We start from the raw sequence: 20,636 nt of genomic DNA, 5'->3' as shown, positions 1-20,636 counted from the left end.
GGGAAAGATCTCGAACAGCTTTTCCATCTCCAAAACCCAAGCTTCGGCCTTCATCGGTTCTATACCCCCTTGGAATCTTGGTGGCTTCATTTTCTTGAACTCCCTGATCAGAGCTATCGTGCTGTCTCCAGTCTGTCTATTCTGTCCTCCGACTGATCTCGACCAACTGGAGGTCTACCTCTCCTCATGATGCTATGAGTATGCAAAGATGTGGCTTTAAAACAAAATGAGTAAATAATCACGTAGGCAAGTAACAGTTAAGCATGTCGAGACAATGTACAACTTGTTCACATAGCAAGCAATATGATGCAATTCTAACTTCCTTCTATGGGGAAATCCTATGCTCTTTAGGACTCAAGGTGTGTGAATAACGTATACTAAGGAACTTGTGCTCTGATACCATTCTGTCACGACCCCAAACCGCCCCTAGTAGTTTGGTGCCGTGATGGCCAGTAATCCGAGATTACCGAAGGCCAACTTACAAAATTCGCACACAATCAGAGTACAATTATATGGGGCTAACAAGTACGGAAGCGATTTATACAAACAGATTAGTCCATAAGAGCTGTGCATAGGTCAAATGAGATAGCAATCATCTACAGATGGGTTACAACTCAATTACAAACGAAACAAAATACAAATTACATCTTTCATATTAACAAAAGGGCTTCACAAGCCGATATGAACAAAATACATGAAATACAGCTAGAAGCAAAATCTTCAGAATTGCCGACATCCTCACTGCCGACATAACATGTATACAAAACACGCATCTTGATCAAAAGGCTTCTCAAGCCGACGTATGCAACATGCAAGTATTACAAATCGAGAAGCATAATTTTCAAGACTACCGACGTAATTACAGGTTAGGCCGACATAATCAAAATCCAAAATAAGCTCCAGAATCACATCTAGGCGTCACCGCCTTCTTGTTCATCACCTACATATATATAGAGAGGGTGAGCTTGGATACTCAGTGAATGGTATAAATAATAAAGGGGTTTGCATGAATCATAGCCGAAATCCTTTCAGAACAATACAAGACAAAACTTTATATAAAACAAGGAATGGACCTCGTCCATCTAACAGATCTTCAAAGCTTCAAGGGACACTTACTAGCATCACATATTACAAATAATAATCATTCCGGTAACGTATCTACGCGGTAAACCGTCCGTGGCAAAACAAGACGAAGCAAGAGAGGCATCTCAAACAAGGGTGCCACAAAAGTTTAGAGTCCTCTAGCACAAGGGACTTTCAAGGCAAGATGTGCTGCGAAAGTTTAGAGTCCTCCAGCACGAGGGACCTATGTTATAAAGGCCCGTAGCCCTTTAACACTAGAGTACAAATCAGGGTTGCTGCGAAAGTTTAGAGTCCTCCAGCACGAGGGACTTTCAAGACAAGATGTGCTGCGAAAGTTTAGAGTCCTCCAGCACGAGGGACTTTCAAACGAGATGTGCTGCGAAAGTTTAGAGTCCTCCAGCACGAGGGACTTTCAAACGAGAAGGTCATTCAAGCAAGTATAATACGAGATACAAAACTAAGGACAATCATTCATGCTTAACAAATACTTTCAAAACAAAGTAAAGCAAAGTCTTTATCAAAACGTATAACATAGCTTTATCAAAAATACCACTCACCTAGTTCTTCAAACGTCGGGGTCAAGGCAAGTCCAAGTCCTACAACACACGGCAAAGTCTATTGAATGCGCTACTCAAGAAAAGTCTAGCTCACATGCAAATGACCTCGGCATTCTTCAAAAACTAAGTCAATCAAATTGAAACACAGTTTCTTATCCTTGGAAAAACACGCTGGGCAACTACCAGGTCTAGGCCGAGGTCCCACGCCTCCTTGCCGAGGTGTAGCCTCAATGGCCACATTCAAAAGCGAAGTCGGGAAAAATCTGGGTTTCCCTCTTGATAAACATGAAGAACATGAGCATGAAGAACTTGAAGAACATGAACATGAGGAAGATGAATGCAAAAATCAAAACTTGCTGTTACAACAGCTGAGACTTCATGCTATGAATTCAAAAACTTGGACCTGGGTACCCACACTCAAGGATCTTATCAAAACAAACACAAAAACATGAGCTTTAATGCAAACTTTCGGATCAAATGAGGCTTTTCTTCAAAAACACATGAAAACCGTTTTCTCTTTCTAAACCAACTTTAAATCGATGAATGACGTGTAGGACAGGTTTGATCGAGCAATGCAGTTAGATGATCAATAAGAACAACAAGAATAGGTTAAGATTCTAACCTCAAAACTCGAATCTAATGGCTCAAGCTCTATCGATCAAGCTTGGAAGTCACCCTCTCTAACTCAAACTTCTCATTCTTCTTCCTTGAGTTTCTCTCTCTAAAAGGCAAGACTTGATACAAATGATATGTTTCTCACGACAATCACTGACTTAATCCCTATGTCGGGACACGTGGCATCAGCTGATTCGCTCAACTCAAAAAGGTGACTGACTTGACAAGACAAGACCAAGACAAAGCGTACTCAACAAGCTAAACAACAAGAGTACTCCGGCCAGTGATGACCTCGGCTAAGGGCAAAGCTTCGGCAAGCAGGGTAACAATGACATCGGCTTGGAAGGACAACACTTGACTAAGCTGTGCCACACCTTGGCCTAGATGTGCCACACCTCGGTCTAGGTCATACCATTCCAGGAACAAAATCACTCATGTAAGGATCAAGGATCTAAAACGCCTAGATATTAACATCTCGGCCCAGATGATGCACATCTTGGCCTAGGCAACGCGAACCTCAGCCCAGATGGTGACATCTCGGCCAATATGCCAGGGTGAAGATGGAGGTCAACCAAAGGGGTTCCAAGATAGTTCTAAGTGATAAAGATCTCAAAGGTGTCTAGGCTTAAGATGACCTCGGCAACGCACCAGACAAGAACAAAGCATGCAAGCAATCATTCAAGCAAAACAAGACAAGGTTTGCAAATGCACATATTAAAACAAGATCATCCGTAAATGTATGCAAGTATGACCAAGTTAAAATGAGGGTTGTTACATTTACAAAACCCACACACATTCCATCCATAGAAGCAAAAGTAATTTATATCCACATATAGGGAACTTTTATTTTCACACACCATTTCCTCTTTGTGCAAATTCCTTTCAGTTCACACACTATAAAATTTGTAAATGTTTAATTTTCCTCACTCCACACAATTTTTATTATAGATTGGCCCCCATATATAAAATGTACACACATCAAATAAACACATCCAAACTTGGTGCCCTTTGTGCATTGTTGGAGGCTGGAAAAGTTGCAATTTGTTTTCAATTCAATTTTCCTCATTCAAGCAACCCATAGAACCTCTAGTCCAAGTTGATTTTTAATTCGATGAATATATTAATTTAATCAAATTATTTTAATCCTTATTCAGAAGTACAGTGTTGAAAAAATCGACTTAGCTCACAACTTGAAATTCAAACCACCGTGTTTGGTTAGGATGTACATAATTGAACATTGTGTTTGGCTAAGAAGTTCAATGTTCAACCTTTTGAGTTATTTCGAAAATTGACAATCGAACAAATGTACATGATTCAACACTTATTTACCGAATTGAAAGCGTGATTGGAAAAAAAGATAAACAATTTTAAAGATTGAAACTCACCTTTTCATTGTTAGATTTGTTATAATCGATGATATCCTTCTCAAAATTTGAGCATTCATTTTGTGACTACTTTGTAACACAAATCAAGCGTGAGGGTGGTTGTAATGGATGGATTTGAGTGATGATGAAGAACTGAAATACACCCAAATTAGAAGGTTTAAGGGCAATGGAAGAACTGGAATTAGCACTATAGCTTTGCAAGATGAGGACTTTAAAATGTGACAATGGCCTCATGGGTGTAGACCTTTCACTTATCTCTAAAAAAGTGTTACAATTTGAAGAGATGTGTTGTGCGCACTTTTTTTAATTTCAATAATGTGTATTGAAAAAAATTCAGATAAGGTGATGTCTGTACTAATGTATATATTAGTAATTTGATTTTATTGTAAAATTTAATAAAAATATTATTCAGTGTGTACAGAAAGGAAATTATGTATGGAAATAGAATCTATTTCCATTATCACAAATATATTCCAAAGTAGAAACCCAACTAGGGCTGTCAATGGATCGGATTTAATCCGAATTCGACCCGAATCCGATCCGATAATCCGAACCCGTTTACAAAAAAAAAAAAAAAAAAAAAACTGACCCGATAATCCAATAATCCGAATCCATTTAATCCGTTTATTAAACGGATTGAATATGCAAAAATCTGATCCGACCTGATAATCCGATAATTCGATTCGACTATTCTCAATTTGAATGAAAAAACATAAAATGAAAAAAAAAAATCAAATTATATAAAATTGTAACTCAGTAAATAAATAAATGGATCGGATCGGATATCCGAAATCATCGGATTCGGATTTGGATTTGGATATCTATAATCGGATATATACTAAACGGATTCGGATCGGATTCAGGTTTGCCTTAATCGGATTCGGATTCGGATTCGGATTTTGACAGATCCGATCCAAATCCAATCCATTTACAGGCCTAAACCCAACCATCACATAAGAAAGATCCCAAATAAATATAATAAAAAACAATTACTAAATGAAGAAAATCCAGCTTATTATCTCCTAATGAGGCACAGATTACATAATGATCCAATTCCAACAATGTACATTGCAATAGGCATTTCATTAAACACATAAAGGGCACAACACAATTACCTAACAAGTTCATATACAAGGATCCCACAACAATAATTATTTCTTTTCTATGCATTTTAACAAACACTTAAGGCCTATTTGGTAACATTTATGTTTTCAGTTTATATTTACAAAAATTTTATAAACTGGTTTTTGTTTATTTTTCGAAAAACATAAACTACAAATGCGTTTGGTTTGGACGAAATGTTTGAAAATTTTTAAAAATATAAACTAAAAGTGTGAGAAATGACGAGTAGTGGCGTGGCGGGTGGTGACGAGTGGTGGCGGATGGTGGTAGCGGGAGACGGTGGTGGCGGGTGGGTGGCGACAGAAGACGGTAGTGGTGGATGGTGGCGAGTGGGGGTGACAGAAGACGATGATGGCGGGTGATGGGTAATAGTGGCAGGTAATGGGTGGTGGCGGTAGAAGACATTGATGGAAGGTGGTGGCGGAAGACAGTGGTGAAAAGTGGTGGCAGGTGGTGGTAGCGGAAGACAATGATGGAAAGTGGTAGCAGGTGGTGGCAGCGGAAGACGGTAGTGGAAAGTGATGGTAGATGGTGGCAGGTGGCGGGTGGTACTGGCGGAAGACGGTGGTGGAAAGTGGCGGTAGGTGACGGATGATGGCGGTGGAAGACGGTGGTGGAAAATGGTGGCAAGTGATGGGTGGCGGCGACGAAAGACGGTGGTGGCGGCCGAAGACGGTGGTGGAAAGTGGTGGCAGGTGGCGGGTGGTGGCGCCGAAAGACGGTGGTAGAAAGTGGTGGCAGGTGGCAGGTTGTGGCAGCGGAAGATGGTAGTGGAAAGTGGTGGCGGATGGTAGTGGCAGAAGATGGTGGTGGCGGAAGACAGTGGTGGAAAGTGGTGGCAAGTGCCGTGTGGTGGCGGCGAAAGACGGTGGTCGAAAGTGGTGGCAGGTGGTGGCGGTGGAAGATGGTGGTGGAAAGTGGTGGCGGTGGAAGACGGCGGTGGAAAGTGGTGGCAGGTGGCGGGTGGTGGCGGCGAAAGACGATGGTGGAAAGTTGTGGCAGGTGGTGGTGGTGGAAGATGGTGGTGGAAAGTGGTGGCGAGTGGTAGTGGCGGAAGATGGTGGTCGCGAGTGGTGGCAGCGGAAGATGGTGTTGGTGGAAAGCGGTGGTGGAAGACGGTGGTGGGTGGCGGCGGCAGAAGACGGTGGTGGAGGGTGGTGGTTGCAGAAGACGGTGGTGGAAAATGGTGGCAGGTGATGGCGAGTGGTGGGTGGTCAAAAAAAAAAAATTAAAAACTGAAAACGTAAACTCATTTTTTGAGTTTACAAATTTTGACCAAATTTATAAACTGAGACCACTGGTTTATAAACCAAAATATTTACCAAATAAGTTTTTATGATAGTTTTTAAAATTTTTATAAATATAAACTGAAAACTGAAAACGTAAGTGTTACTAAACGCCACCTTAGTATGCAAGAATTCAAGCTTAAATCAAATTGTGCAATTTCTCAAGCATGTAAATTAGCCAATACTTAATCTGTACATGAGTTATTTCTATTTAATGCATCAATATTGAACTCACATCAACTAAATTTAGACAACACTTGAACATCTTAGTGCCTGTTTGGGAAGTGGGTTTGGAGGTTTTTTTTTTTTTTTTTTTTTTTTTTTTTTTTTATTTGTGACTAAAATAGCCCAAATAAATAAATAAATTTTTTAATTAATAAGACAAAACATCACATTTAACTTATAATTATTACATTATTTCTTTCATAAAAAAATCTAAAAAAACTAAAAAACCCAAAAACCCTTTCTAAACTAAACTTTTTAATCCCAGGCTAAAAAAAACAAAAAAGAAGCCAATCCACTTCCCAAACCAATCCTTACAAATCAATGAAGCTTACTAAATTTTTTGTTCATCTTGCATTTCACCTCAACCATAATTAGTATTTATATATGATTACAATTAGGTTAATCAATTATTTATAGTTAAAAAGAGAAGCATGTACTAACTTTACCTCTAAATTTAAGATAGCTTCCTTCAATTTCACCGGTGGAGCATGCACTGAGCCAAAGTGAAAGGCACTGAGATATTTCGTCGACCGACGTGGGGTTAGGGCATGAAAAGGAAAGGGGAAAAAGATAATCGAATGAGCCAAATTGAAGTCGACACAAGATAGAGGGAGAGAGATAGGCAAAGGCAGAGCGGAGTAGAGCATAGAGTAAGAGACCAGTGTCTAACGTACAGAGAGAGAGAGAGAGAGAGAGAGCTGAAAATAGTGAACATGGTGGCTGGGTTTGGAAAGGGGAAGAAGAGGGGAAACGATGTCATTTTAGTTGCAAGATTAGATTTCCATGGATTGGTAATAAACTTTCCATTGTCCAAAGCTGTTGTAAATTGCAATCTGCCTCTGCTGATTTGTAAACCGGGCCACAATTCTCCCTTTATCAAACACCACCTAATTTGTTAATCTTTTTACTTTTTTTTATTAATTTTTTTTAACTCGCGCTAATCTTTATTTATTAAAGAGATAAATTATAAATATACTTCTTGAGATTTATTTAAAATACCATTTATCCCTTGTGATTTTAAAAATTAATATCTTGTTCTTTGAAATTTCAAATTTTATATCAAATGACTTCTTTTACTAATAAATCGTAATCAATTAATAATTTTTAATGATATTAGAAATTTATTTCAATTAATAATTCAAATAATTTTATCATTATAATTAAAATTCTTATTTTTTAATTAATTATGTTAAATAAAAAATTTTAACAATAAAATATTAATAATTTTTTAAATTACAATATTTAAAATAAATTTCGGAAATATACTTATAAGAGTATCCCCCACCATAAAAAAAAAAAAAACGTCAGATAAGTCAGAAAATATAGGAGCTTTTGAGAATGGATTAGGCTAAAATAATTCATTAAAATATAAAATAAATTAAAATAGTTAATAAAATATAACACCATATTTAATTTAAAATTATTTTATTTTTTTATAATTATCAAATCAATTAAAAAAATAATTAATTTTTTAAATATAAATATTTTAATGAGATTAAAATAATTAAAAAATTAATTAAAATAGTCAACCTTTTAAATATAATTATAATAAGACATATAATTATAATAAGACAAAATATAAGTGTAAATTAAGGGGTGATTCGAGAAGTTAATTAAAAATTAATTTTTATTTTATTTTTGACTCTTTTTATTTTTTAATATGTAAAAAATATGAGAAATAATATCACTCAAATTAAAAAGTTAAAAATTAAGGGATTATTTGTAATAACTTAAATAAGTGTATTTTTTATCTTTTTATAAAAAATATGTAAAAAAATAAAAAGATAATATAATAAAAAAAAAGATAAAAAGAAACAAAAAAAAGAGATTATTTTGTACTAGGCATACTTGGCTTAAGTTTACTTACCTTTCCAAATTGATCCTACGTGTACCAACCAGCACACAGGAACAAAACCGACAATATTCTCAAATACGACCTTTTCAACTTGTGATGATAAACACAGGGAGAGAGAAACATGGAGACCAAAGAAAATCTTTTTCGTTCCTATATTGATGAACTAGGGTTTCGATTTAGTGCGGCGACGAGGAGATGAGGAAGAGCAAAAGACGATGAAATATATTACGTTTCATTGGTAATCAACGGTCTAGGGCTTGGATTATGGTGGACAATGTCGACGACAGGTTGTGGGAGAGCAAACGACGACGAAATCAACAGATAGATGGCCGAAAATTGTCATCGTTGTGACCTGTAAGTAAATTTTTTGATTGTTCATCGAAATCTACGTTCCGGCGATTGGGATCGTGCGATTCACATCGCAAAGCGCTACGATTTCTGGTAGCCCTGGTTCTAGTGTTTAATTTGCAAGGATTTAGAGCTATATTTATGGATACAGATATAACAGTTGTAATAATATGTTGGATGATGGTAAACTATGTATATGTATGCTGTGCTGTCTGGCTAATAATAGTTTAGTTGATGATAGTTTGTTTTCTGAAATAACAGATGTTGAATATCCTGTTTCCTAATCGCTGCAAGTTTTTCTCTATTTTGCAGGATTCTTAATTTATGTTGAAATGGTCAGTAGAACTAATAGCTTTAGGAATGACTTTTGCTTTGTAATGCTGATTCCACATTTTTCGCAATGCAATTAGTATCGAATGATAGGCGGACAGAAGATAGTTCGGAGACAGAACCCATCTTGTGTCAGTCTAACATTGTGCAAAGATCTGAAGAATCTTCATGTTCAATTGAAATAAGAATTATAGACAGAGATTGTTCTGTTTCTGCTGATGACTCACAAAGTATTGATGCCGATGAAAATTGCAATCTGGTGAATGCAGACCAACCACAATGTCGTATATGCCTTGATATTGGAGGTCTATACTATCCATCAAGCTCAGTGTTTTCTTTTCATTTTTAAATACATGCTGGCCATGCATCTTTGTTGACAAAAACAAGATGTATGTATATAGTTAATTTAATTGTTTATAATATTTGTTGCCGTGAATGATGGTGAATCAATGCTCTGCAATATAGTTTGATCGAGGCACTTACTTTTGCATTCTCAGGGGAAGACTTGATTGCACCATGCCATTGCAAAGGCACCCAGAAGTATGTCCACAGATCATGTCTTGATAATTGGAGGTCAACTAAGGTAATGATTCTTTTCTGATTCTCACCTCTGATACTTTATTAACAGATTGACGTTTCTGTAATGCTGTTTTGGGAAACATCGGATCACACAAAATGAGGTTAATCCATTTTGATATTCACCCCTTTTATTTCATTGGTACATGGCGTAGAATTTAAAAAAAAAAAAAACATGGTTTACTGAGTCTCTGATTTGATACGTAAGATTAATATGTTATATCTACCCAATTTCTTTTACTTATTATTTACATGTTTCATTATTTCAGGAGGGGTTTGCTTTTGCTCACTGCACAGAGTGCAGGGCAGTGTTCATATTACGTGCAAATGTTCCTCCTGATCGCTGGTGGTTGAGATTGAAATTTCAATTTCTTGTTGCAAGGGACCATGCATTCATTTTTGTTATTGTTCAGCTGGTAAGGCCATCAATTTTTTCCCTAGTTGCTTTCATGTTGGTATTGTCTGCCCTGATCAATGTTATAGTAATGTAATAGTTCATTTAAATTGAATAGGCGCATAATCCATTCTTGTTGTCTACTAGCTTCCCCTCTCTCCTCCTTTCCGGCCTACCCATTCCTTGACAACTTAGGAGCCATCTATTTGGCTTTGTATATTGTAGATAGGTAGATTCCCCACTTTCAATTTAACGGATCCATGGATTCCTCACTTTCATATTAATGTATCTGTAAGTAAAGTGCTACAACTAGTTGTTCTGTCCAAGAAGGCACCGCATGGGAAATGATGCGAATGCACAACATATGCCTCTTTTCTTTTCTTTTTTAATTTTCTTTTTCCTTACATGCATTAACTCTTAGGCCCCGTTTGTTTTGGGAGATAGAATGGAGGGGATTGATAATGAGGGGATTAATAGTGAGGGGATTGTTAGTGAGGGGATTGATAGTGAGGGGATTAATAGTGAGGGGATTGATAGTGAGGGGATTAATAATAAGGAATTGTTAAATTATTTTTATATAAAATAATAAAACAAATAAAAAAATATAAAAAATTAAACATTATATTTAAAAAAAAATTCCCAATATATAAAAAATAAAAAAATTTCTAATCCCCTCACTATTTTCTAATACCATCTCTACCTCCTCCTTACCAATCCCCCTTCCAAAGGTATTAGCAATACCAAGGGACTAATAGTCCCAAGGCTTTCTCTGCAAACAAACAGAGGCTTTAGTAATACCTTGGTATTACTAATCCCAATACCCTCCCTATAGCCCAAAACAAACGGGGCCTTAGACTTGCAATAAACACATATATTTATGCATGTTCTTTTCAGCAAGTTTATATACAGAGCATATTCATTGACAGATTTATTTGGTTGAATTTGTTTTGGGTGGGTTTTATCTAGTTCTGCACATATGGCTTTCTTGAATCACTAGGACCACATCACTTGGTGGTACAGGTTAGACTGTGCTTTGGATGAATGACCCACTTTACTTGATAACATTGGATCAATATTGGCAATTTTTATTTTTTATTTTTTTAAAAAAAGAAAAAACTTCGTCCGGTGGTTGAATAGTATCTATATTTAGATGTAGCATGCAGATTAAAGTAATGCAATATGATTTATAATCTGATTACATGCATTTAGAAAATTTCAAAAAAAAAAAAAATTAAATTAAAAAAAAAAAAGGAATAGAAACGAAAGAGAAGGAAGAGGGGAAAAGAGAATAGATAGGGAAGAGAAAGAAAAAGAGCGAAATAATTTCATTCTCAAAATTTATCAAAACATGATCATCGTGCACCTCAATAAAAATTGAACCACAATCACTATTACTTTTAACAAATTATGCTAATTTTGCAGTTTATTCCAAACTACATGGGTTATGTACATTTCTGAATAATGTGTTAAAATATTAATGCTAAATAATATTTAGAGAAACTTTTAATAAGAATTACATTATTATTAAAAAATAATCTTTGAGAGCAAAGAAAATATATTGGAAATTATGGAAATTACATTACAATAACAAGTTTTTTGGAATTTCCCAAGAGTTTCTTGCAAGTTAAATTGTATTAGAATTTCTGAAACATATCAGAAATTTTCATTTTTTTTGGGGAGCTTCTATTTACCCAACGAAAGGAACTCTTTACACCCTTTCTAATTGCACATCCTTAAAAAAGTTAAATTTTTTATTTTATCTTCTTACATACATCCAACCATACTCTCTTAACAAAGTTACATCATCCAAGAGTTTTGAAATATTCATGTAAATTTATTTTTATGTCAAATTAAGAAAAAATCCTTACAACTATTCATGTGAATTTTCCGCAATCTTGGATGATTTAATAGAGAGGATCTATACACAATTCATGTGAGGGCCACCAGATTGCTAATCCAATCTCATCACCTAATTAACTAAACAAACATGATCTTATAGTTTGAGTTTCATATTTTTAATTTTACTTGTTAAAATTTTCATTTAGCAAAATAGGGAACTAAGGAGTGTATTTCTTGGAGTTCTATGCTAGCACCTTTGTAATTGAAGTTAAAAAATATCTGTTCTTTAATTTTTTTTTCTCTAATAAGGTGTTGGTTGAAAAGAGTCATCCTTCATTTGTGTTCAAAAGGATGTTTCAAACCAACTACTTCTGCTCTTGTGGGTCTGAGTCACAAAATCATTTCATGATTACCTAGTTAATTGACATGCCAAGTTTATTAGAAGGTTATTGGCTCATTAAGTTAGTAAACAGCCAGTGGTTAACTGTGCCAGAAATTAAAAATCTTTTTTTTTTTTTTAAACTCTAATTTTCCACAAGTACAATGATGTAGGAGAAGTGTGTTAACCAGGTTTAGCATCACAACCAGAAAACAACAAAAAGCGTCATAGACAGCACTGATCTTTCATTAACAAAAACAATGTAATACAAAGAAGAAGCTAAATAAAACAATAAGACCCAAAAAGAAAAAATAAGAAAGAAAAGAAAGACCAAACTACCCCAAGCAACAATAATACAAAAAAGTTACTTGGCTTAGCATAGTGCTGGGAACACTCTCCTACTAGTAGTGAGCCCAAAAATTGTGTATAAAGGCTTAGGGGTTGATTTTTTGGGTCTGAAACATAAGTACAAAAATGGGATTTCTTGGCATTTATATGTGGTGACAAAATGGGACGGCCTATGGAAAGAAAGAAAAGAGAAGAAAAGATTGTAGGTCCTGTTTGAAGGCTGTTCTGGGCATGATGGACAGTTTTGGTGAGCTGTAACTTCAGCTAGTTTGTGTTATTTTTATGTGCTATGATTGTTAGGTTGTGGGAAAAATGGCATAGGCCAGTAAACTAGGGTTTAAAGGAGGGAAACAAAGGTAAGGCCAAGGAACAAAATCTCATTTCGTTTTCATCAAAGCAGCCAAAATGTTTCCGTTTCATAGGAAAATAAAACAAAATATTAGTGAATACCATAACTCCAAATGTTTCCACCACAATGCACTGAACCACAATGAAACACTATGAAGCATGCTGAAACAATGAGTTGTTTAGACAGTTATTAGGAATATTCAACAATGATAATTTCAATTTGCCTTTTTCTCAAAAGGAAAGATATAAAAACATAGAATACCTTAGATTTTATTATAGAATTTGATAAATTGAAAAGGAAAATTGATGTGGAACGAGCTTGTACCAATTTTGGTACGGAGATTTCACTTACAATTTTATGAATTTAGTATCTAATTTGGAATTTTACTAATATTTGGTTGCTTATTATGTTGGGGATTCTAGCTTCATATATATATTTTTTATTATTTAATTTATGTATTAGGATTTAGTTTCCTTTTTTTTTTTTTTGATAAATAGTTTCCTATTTTAATTATGATTATTAGTATATAAATATTAAGTTTTTGCGTTGTTTTGTTAAGAGTAGATTAATAAGATTGAAAGTATTTAAGGTTGTGACCTTGTGTGATTAGTGTTATGACTTGTGTTATTCTTTCTTCTTTCTCCCTCGTGGTTCCACAACTAATTTGGTATCAGGTTAAAATCATATCCAAACTCTAAATCGAAATCAAGACAGAGTGAGAGCGATGCCCATCGTCTTCAAATTCACATCAACACAGCTTTGTTACAACCTTGATCATTTAGGCCTTGTTTGTTTTAGACCAAGGGCCATGGGATTGGATTGGTAATCCCTTGGGTCCCACAAAAAGTGTCTTTGGTTGGAACAAAAGCCTTGGGACTAATGGTACCTTGGGACTATTAATACCGTCCGAGGAGAATTAGAGGAGAAAAGACAATTTTGCCCTCCATTTTACAAAAATAACAAAGTTAAATTTTATATAATGACTTTAACATAATTTTATATATTTAATTCCAATTAACTAATACCACCACAGTAGTACACAAACAAACACAATATATATTATACCTCCAACGTAATGCCACCACACTAGTAATTCTCTCAATTCCACTATATTAATTGTCCCATCCAACCTAGTCTGACAAATCGACATGGCCTTATGGATCACCTCCATTGTCAATCAGCTCCTCCGACGACCAACATTGTCTTAGCCTCTTTGTACAACCACTGCTTCACACTGAATTAGCCTCACCATGCCACTCCCTGTCATCCTCTCTCTTATCATCGACCAATTCAGGTTGACAACCCGTCGATGATCATGGCCACTCACCATCGTTAACCTTATTGGTTGTTGGGAGTTCTACTAGGGTTTGTTGACCCCATAAAGAAGGCAAAAAGGGTCAACCCTGACTTGACCCAACTTCTTAAACGTAAACTTGACTCACCACTCTAAGACCCAAACCCATTAACCTCACCCACTATCCAACCCACCCAACTCACCCAATCCTTATAACCTCTATCCGATCCAATACTAAAGCCCAACCCCTAAGATAGGTCAATTTAAAAAAGATGTAGGACACAACATGTAGGGAACACACAAAATATATAGTTTTATATATTTGTTATGTAATAACATATGAATTTTTCATTCAAGGATAATAAAAATACAACAGGACACTCATTCCTAAAATTTAAAGGAGAATGGATTAATAAGTATAATTTATAAATCTATATTGTTTTTCTTTTTTAATATTGTATTGTGTAAGTTATTTTTTTCAAACATATAATATATTTAGTAAGTGTCCAAGCTATGAACATGTGCCTCCCAAGTGTCTGAATCGTGTTTGTAAAAAATTTAAACAAAAATACTAGAGATCCCCCAAGAAAAAAAAAAAAAAAAAAACTATCAAAAATTCTATGCAGTGCGGTTTCTAGTATTGCTCAAATTAAAAAAATAATATGACACATTTGAACATGTGTTAGACACATGTTGGGAAGGATGAGTGTCAGTGTCGGGCACATGGTGGATATAGACATGACTAAGACATCTTTTTAAAAGTGTTCGTGCTTCTTAGCCCAACCCGAACCTGACCCCCTTTTTTTGTTCTTTTTGGCCAATCCCCATTTAAATTTGACCTAATCCAACCCTTATCCGGTCCATTTAAAACTATATCAGCCAACACCTGTCTCACTTAACCCAATCCAACCCATTCAGCCAATCCCAAACCAAGTCTTACCAGCTCCCACATATTTGGCCCCTACGCACCTACCTTAAGCCCTATTCCAGTGCTTTTTTTTTGATTCGGTAACAAAAGAAATTTTATTGATAAATAAACAAAAACAGAAACAGAAAGAGGAAAAGGTGTCCCCTATTTCAGTACTTAAAAAACCCATCATCCAGCAACCATCCCAAAACAACCTCGCCCAATTTTATTCAGCCCTAAGTAACCTATGCCCAAACACCTTAAAAGCTTTTTACCAATTTCAGTCCACATTACCAGAGTTTCACCCAAATCCAATCTAACGGAAAACAAAAAACCATCAATCAGCCCCCAAAAGAAAAACAAAAACAAAAAACAAAGCAAAAGGAAAAAAAACAAAAAAAAACCAGTGAAAAAAGAACTCTCCCATATATGTTAACCATGGTGGTGACTAATTTCAAGTTGAATTCAAAGTTTAAAATATTTTCTCTAGACCAACAAGACATGAAGAAATTACCTACCCAAAAAAAAATACATGAAGAAATCGCAGCAACAATTGTAGACGACACAAGAACATATGACAGAAACGTTGAACAACAAGATGCAAGCAACTTTAGACAAATTGTTAGTCTATGTTTTAGGAGATACTTCAGAAATTCAGCAAAAGTGAATGTGATGATCAAGTGAAAATTGTTGATTAAGCAGTTCCAAAGTATGAGGAAAGTGAAATTATTTTAGAATAAAATTCAAAAGTCCAAGAAGCCGTGAAATGGCAAGAAAGTTCCACATGAAACATGGTTTTACCCAAAGAAGATTTTCTTGAACATGAAGATGCATTCAAATTGATGGATCTTATATGCACCACCAATACTTAATCAACATCGAAATGATTTTGACTGCCCTTGAGAAGTTGATGGGTCGATTTTCTGCCACTATTTGTAACCAACAATGTAGGCAACAAGATTCTACTATGCATGAATACTTTGTTGAGTTTCAGTCTCTCTTACAATCTAAAACTAGTCGTGACCCTAATATTCGTGCGTATCAATTCATGTGGGGGTTATGACCTGAAATTAACAGAGGGATGTTACTATCTTATGAGAATCTGGAGGAAGCCTATAACAATGCTTTAGTGGTAGAAATTTATGAAAGAAGAAAGTCAAATTCACAACTGTCCTGAGATCATCATCTTTACAAATCCTAATATTGAACCATCACCTTTGGTGGCACTTAAGGGACAACACGATTTGTTTGACTCTTAATATGGATTGCCTTCCTTGGTCCATTCACTTTGTTAGTCTGTCTGATCCCATGCTTGAAGTTAGCAACCCATTGACTAATACCTTAAATTATCTCACACATCAAGGTTTGCATGTGACGGTGCCTTTTGTGTCTAATTCCTTCACATATTTTACATTGGTATCTCAAGGCTGTATTGTTGCCTTGCTTGAATATGGGCCACAAATAATTTTTTTTTGATTCTTCTTTGAATTTAAATATTGGTCCAATATTTCATGCGAGGAATATGGTTACTTGATCTAGGTTCTTGGAGATTTCTTTGTGTTGATATTTCTACGCATCCAATTTATGGTGGTCAGTTTGGTCCTGCTAATCCATGCCCACCCTTCCATTTTGGTGATCCTCTGTGCCTTTTCATTGGATTACAAGCACCTTATGATGATATTTGGCTTGCATATGTCATTCACCATTTGGGTTATGGAAGTGCTTCGACAACGTCATGCTCATGTAATGGAGTATTTCAATTCTTATGACTCTCCGGAGGAGAGTATTTCAATTGGTATTTAATTGAGGAAGTTTTTATTTTAATTAGTATTAAAATAGTTTGGTTAGGAAGTTTTTTGATTTGGAAACTTTTAGTTTAGGTTTTGGTTTGCCCGTTTATATGCCATTATGTAGGAGGTTTTCTCAGCTTTGAATGAATAAAAAACATTGAGAGTTTATTTTTAAGTATTTTAGGATTCAGCTAGGGTTCTTTAATTTTTTGTGTGGCTATTCTCTTTCTTCATTGCTCTTGTTCTTGCCCTAGCCATCCTACATCATAAATACATACATGTAAATATACACACATAATATATACACACAATATATGTTGATTTACAAAATATATGTTGATTGTTGGAACTATTGGCAAGTTTTTGGACATCCTAGAAATAGGTCGTAGAGGCAAGAAAGGGCAAGTTAGGGTTGCACTTAGTTGAAGGCAGTCACAACGGCGGTCACAGAGGCAAGAAATGGCGGCAATGGGGATGGTGAAGGGAAGATGTTGCGACGTTAGTTGGAGAGGGAGAGGTGGTCTTAACTGCGGGTTTTAAATATGGGATTTTTTTGGTTATTTTTTTAACCATGGGGTATAAAGTGTGTCGATCTTAAACCACATTGAGGTAAAGTGAATTTCTCCCTATATATTAAGTTTTGGCATTGTATTATTCAAAGTTAATTAATAAGATTGAGAGTGTTTAAGGTTGTGGCCTTGTGTGATTAACGTTGTGGCTGTATGGTCTTCTCTTCTTTCTCCCTCTTGATTCTACATCGCGAAGATCAAGAAGAGAAGATTAACAATCATCATTAAGTGACTTATGCTCTTCTTTTGTTTTTTTTATTATTGAAAAGTAATTTTTTTTCTATATTTATCCTTACTACTACTATTAGAATTTTGTTAATATATATATATATATTTTAAATATGTTTTTCTTACAATGACAAACCCCTTTTTGAACTAAGCCTTTAAACCTTTTGTTTATGAGCTTCTAATTTTCATAAAACTCAACATATTCAATTATTTAATTATTGAGAATGTATTAGCATCTATATAGGTCTTAGTTTTTGTTTCCAAACAATTTAAAATTTTTTTGGTCATTTCACTGATGTTTTCAAAACATTTCTGTTTACAAGGTGACCAAAACAACATACTTCAACAAAATTTTGATCCTTTGGGCAGATCTAGTTTGAGCTTTATAAGGCTTAAAAGTGCAAGAGAAGAAGAAGAAAAAGGAAGGAGGAAAGCTCTAGGAATCACTCCTTGAACTAGGCATCACATCTAAGATTAAAATGGCGTCACTTAATCTCAAGAGAAGCTTCAAAATCTCTTGAGGTTCCTTGAGGCATATTTTACATCGAATTAGAAGCCTTAATAAGGTTTTGACTTATAAAAAATCCTATCTGAAAATTAAGACTTCAACATGATCTATAAATAAAATCCCAATTACACAACTTGGCTCGAATGATGATCAAGATCAACCAACCTATACTTCATGTCCCCAAATTTAAAATAAATAAATAAATAAATAAATAAAAATTTAAAAATTAATTGAAATTATTGAAATACCCTTGACCTATGAAAACATATAAGAAAACAACTAAATTAACTGAATAGTATTGGCTTAATTGCTAGACAACTGGCATCCTTTTGGGCCTCTATATAGCAGGTATGGCAATAGTATTGGCTTGAAAATGACCAGGTCTCTAAATGCTATAGTATCTGCTGTGATTTAACAAGGGTAGTGGAAGTGGCCTACTAGGAGTAGAGTGCTTCAGGAAATCATTGAGAATATTCCCCAAACTTTGTTCCCACTTATTGAAAGGAAGGATGATGTATAGTGGCTTCCTAATTCCAATGGTGAATTCGCAATTAAATCTGATTGGAATACTCTCAGATCTACCAAACCAAAGATTCCATGGTTTAAAGTTGTTTGGTTTGGCCTTAATGTTTTAAAATGGGCCTTCATGCAGTGGTTAAGTGGTCTGGGGTGGTTATCTACAAAGATTGAATTAGAAGATGGGGTATTGTTGATGATTTCTAGTGTGCTATGTGATAGAGATGAGGAGAGCCACTATCATCTATTTTTTGAATGTATGTTCTCCCAGCAAATTTAGAGGCAAATTATCACGACCTGAACCCGTCCCTATGGGTTAAGGACGTAACCAGCCAGCAATCGAGGGATTACCTGCGGCCTCAAACCAAACCAGACATAACTTATCAGAGTAAATGGGCCAAACGGAAGCAAAATTTCAAACTTTGTCTATAGAGCTGTGCTTACATGACACATCATAACAAACCATACATATATGCGTTAACAACTCACACCAAAATATGTACTAACATAAAGCTCTGTACATACTAGATCTATCAAGTCTAGGTCAGCCAACCAAAACTATAAATATACAACACAAACCAAAGTCCTCGCCAACATGACAAAATAAAACAAGATAGCAAAAGGGCGAAGACGAGTCTCGTGCGTGAGACGTAAGGCTGACTCTTCAAAAACCTTGATTGTTCCACATAGACTTCATTGAGGCTGGGTTGGGACCTCTCTTGGCTCACCTACAAACACATGAATGAGCGTGAGCGAAAACCCAGTGAATAATATCAATGAAGAAGTTATATAGGCGGTATGTAGAACAACATGCTTCAAACGGCCTTGGGCCCAATTCGTATTTCTATTTAGCATATATACACAATTTAGGTCAAGTGATTGCGGTTCTGAACACATCATACGGCCTCGGGCCCAATTCGTTCGTGTCATACTGGCCTTTGGCCCATTTATCTTTTATTCGGATCAAACTGGCCTTTGGCCCATCATTTCTTTCATTCAGATCAAACTGGCCTTTGGCCCATTCATTCTATCATTCATGTCGGACTGGCCTTTGGCCCATTCAGACTTTCATGTCAAACTGGCCTCTGGCCCATTCAGACTTTCATGTCAAACTGGCCTCTGGCCCCTTTAGATTTTCATGTCAGACTGGCCTCTGGCCCATTCAGACTTTCATGTCAAACTGGCCTCTGGCCCCTTCAGATTTTCATGTCAGACTGGCCTCTGGCCCATTCAGGCTTTCATGTCAAACAAGCCTTTGGCCCATTCAGACTTTCATGTCAAACTGGCTTTTGGCCCATTCATATTTTCATTCATGTCAGACTGGCCTCTGGCCCATTCATTTAGCATAACAAACATTGTCCACTATTCAAATTATCAAACTTATAAGACTTACATAGAAGTAAGTAATTGGACAAACAACATATTTCAAATATCTTTGTTAAGATATTACTCACAGTGATTGGCTGGATGATTTGCCCTGGAGCTTGACCCTACATATTACATAACACACAAGGGGTCACAAACGATTCAATCCGTTCCTTAATTCACATATTCCTCTTTAGGCCTCATTCTCATCCTTTTAACTCATTTACATTGCTCAATGTATGCCTAAGAGTGCTTAGAAGTAAAAGAGAACGGAAAACAAAATACAGAATGCATTTTCAAAATTTCAAAAACAGGGGTTCCCGCTCGAGCGGACCCATGAGGTCTGCAAAAGTACTGGTTACATCAAATTTACGCTCGAGCGTGCACTCGGACGCTCGCTCGCGAACGCGGTCTACATAGCTCCCCGCTCGAGCGTGAACTTCCCCGCTCGAGCGGACGTCAAGTCTGTAGAAAATACTGGGAGCCCGTATTTCCCGCTCGAGCGGCGGTTCCCCTGCTCGAGTGGACATCTTAAATTCTGGGTTTTCCAGAATGCTTCTTGAGCTCAAATTCAACATCCAAACCAACATTTCTTGCATATTATGGCTCAAACTTCACATAAAGATGTACTAACATGGTACAAGTACTAAATTACAACACAATGGAGCTCAATTTCACAAATTACTTACATGCATGACTCAAATTATCCCAAACTCATCACCAACATGCTAAATTCAAACATTCAAAGACTTACACCTCCATGATTTG

At 35.9% G+C, this 20,636-nt stretch overlaps 1 protein-coding gene and 1 long non-coding RNA gene across 4 annotated transcripts in view; one reads left to right on the top strand and one right to left on the bottom strand.

The window, feature by feature from the left end:
* Positions 1-626: 626 nt before the first annotated feature.
* Positions 627-7,086, bottom strand: LOC145824725 (uncharacterized). Its single transcript, XR_014366739.1, has 2 exons — positions 6,720-7,086; positions 627-940 (listed from the first exon to the last, which is right to left on the bottom strand). It is a non-coding gene; the product is annotated as an uncharacterized LOC145824725 (long non-coding RNA).
* Positions 7,087-8,108: 1,022 nt separating this feature from the next.
* Positions 8,109-20,636, top strand: part of LOC114277670 (RING/FYVE/PHD zinc finger superfamily protein) — a 37,274-nt gene continuing 24,746 nt past the window's right edge. For 2 of the 3 annotated variants that reach the window (XM_082925324.1, XM_082925322.1), the window contains exons 1-4: positions 8,149-8,482; positions 8,789-9,111; positions 9,304-9,389; positions 9,652-9,798. In XM_082925324.1, the coding sequence (XP_082781450.1) occupies positions 8,877-9,111; positions 9,304-9,389; positions 9,652-9,798 (468 nt within the window). In that variant the 5' untranslated portion in view covers positions 8,149-8,482; positions 8,789-8,876. Of the gene's footprint in view, positions 8,483-8,788; positions 9,112-9,303; positions 9,390-9,651; positions 9,799-20,636 lie in introns of all 3 variants that reach the window. The other variant, XM_082925323.1, reaches the window with a different exon arrangement.

Source organism: Camellia sinensis, chromosome 4 (assembly GCF_055761805.1).
Source record: "Camellia sinensis isolate YWXY chromosome 4, ASM5576180v1, whole genome shotgun sequence".
NCBI lineage: Eukaryota > Viridiplantae > Streptophyta > Magnoliopsida > Ericales > Theaceae > Camellia > Camellia sinensis.
The sequence above is the reverse complement of the archived record's forward strand: the minus strand, read 5'-3'. Positions and strand labels throughout refer to the sequence as shown.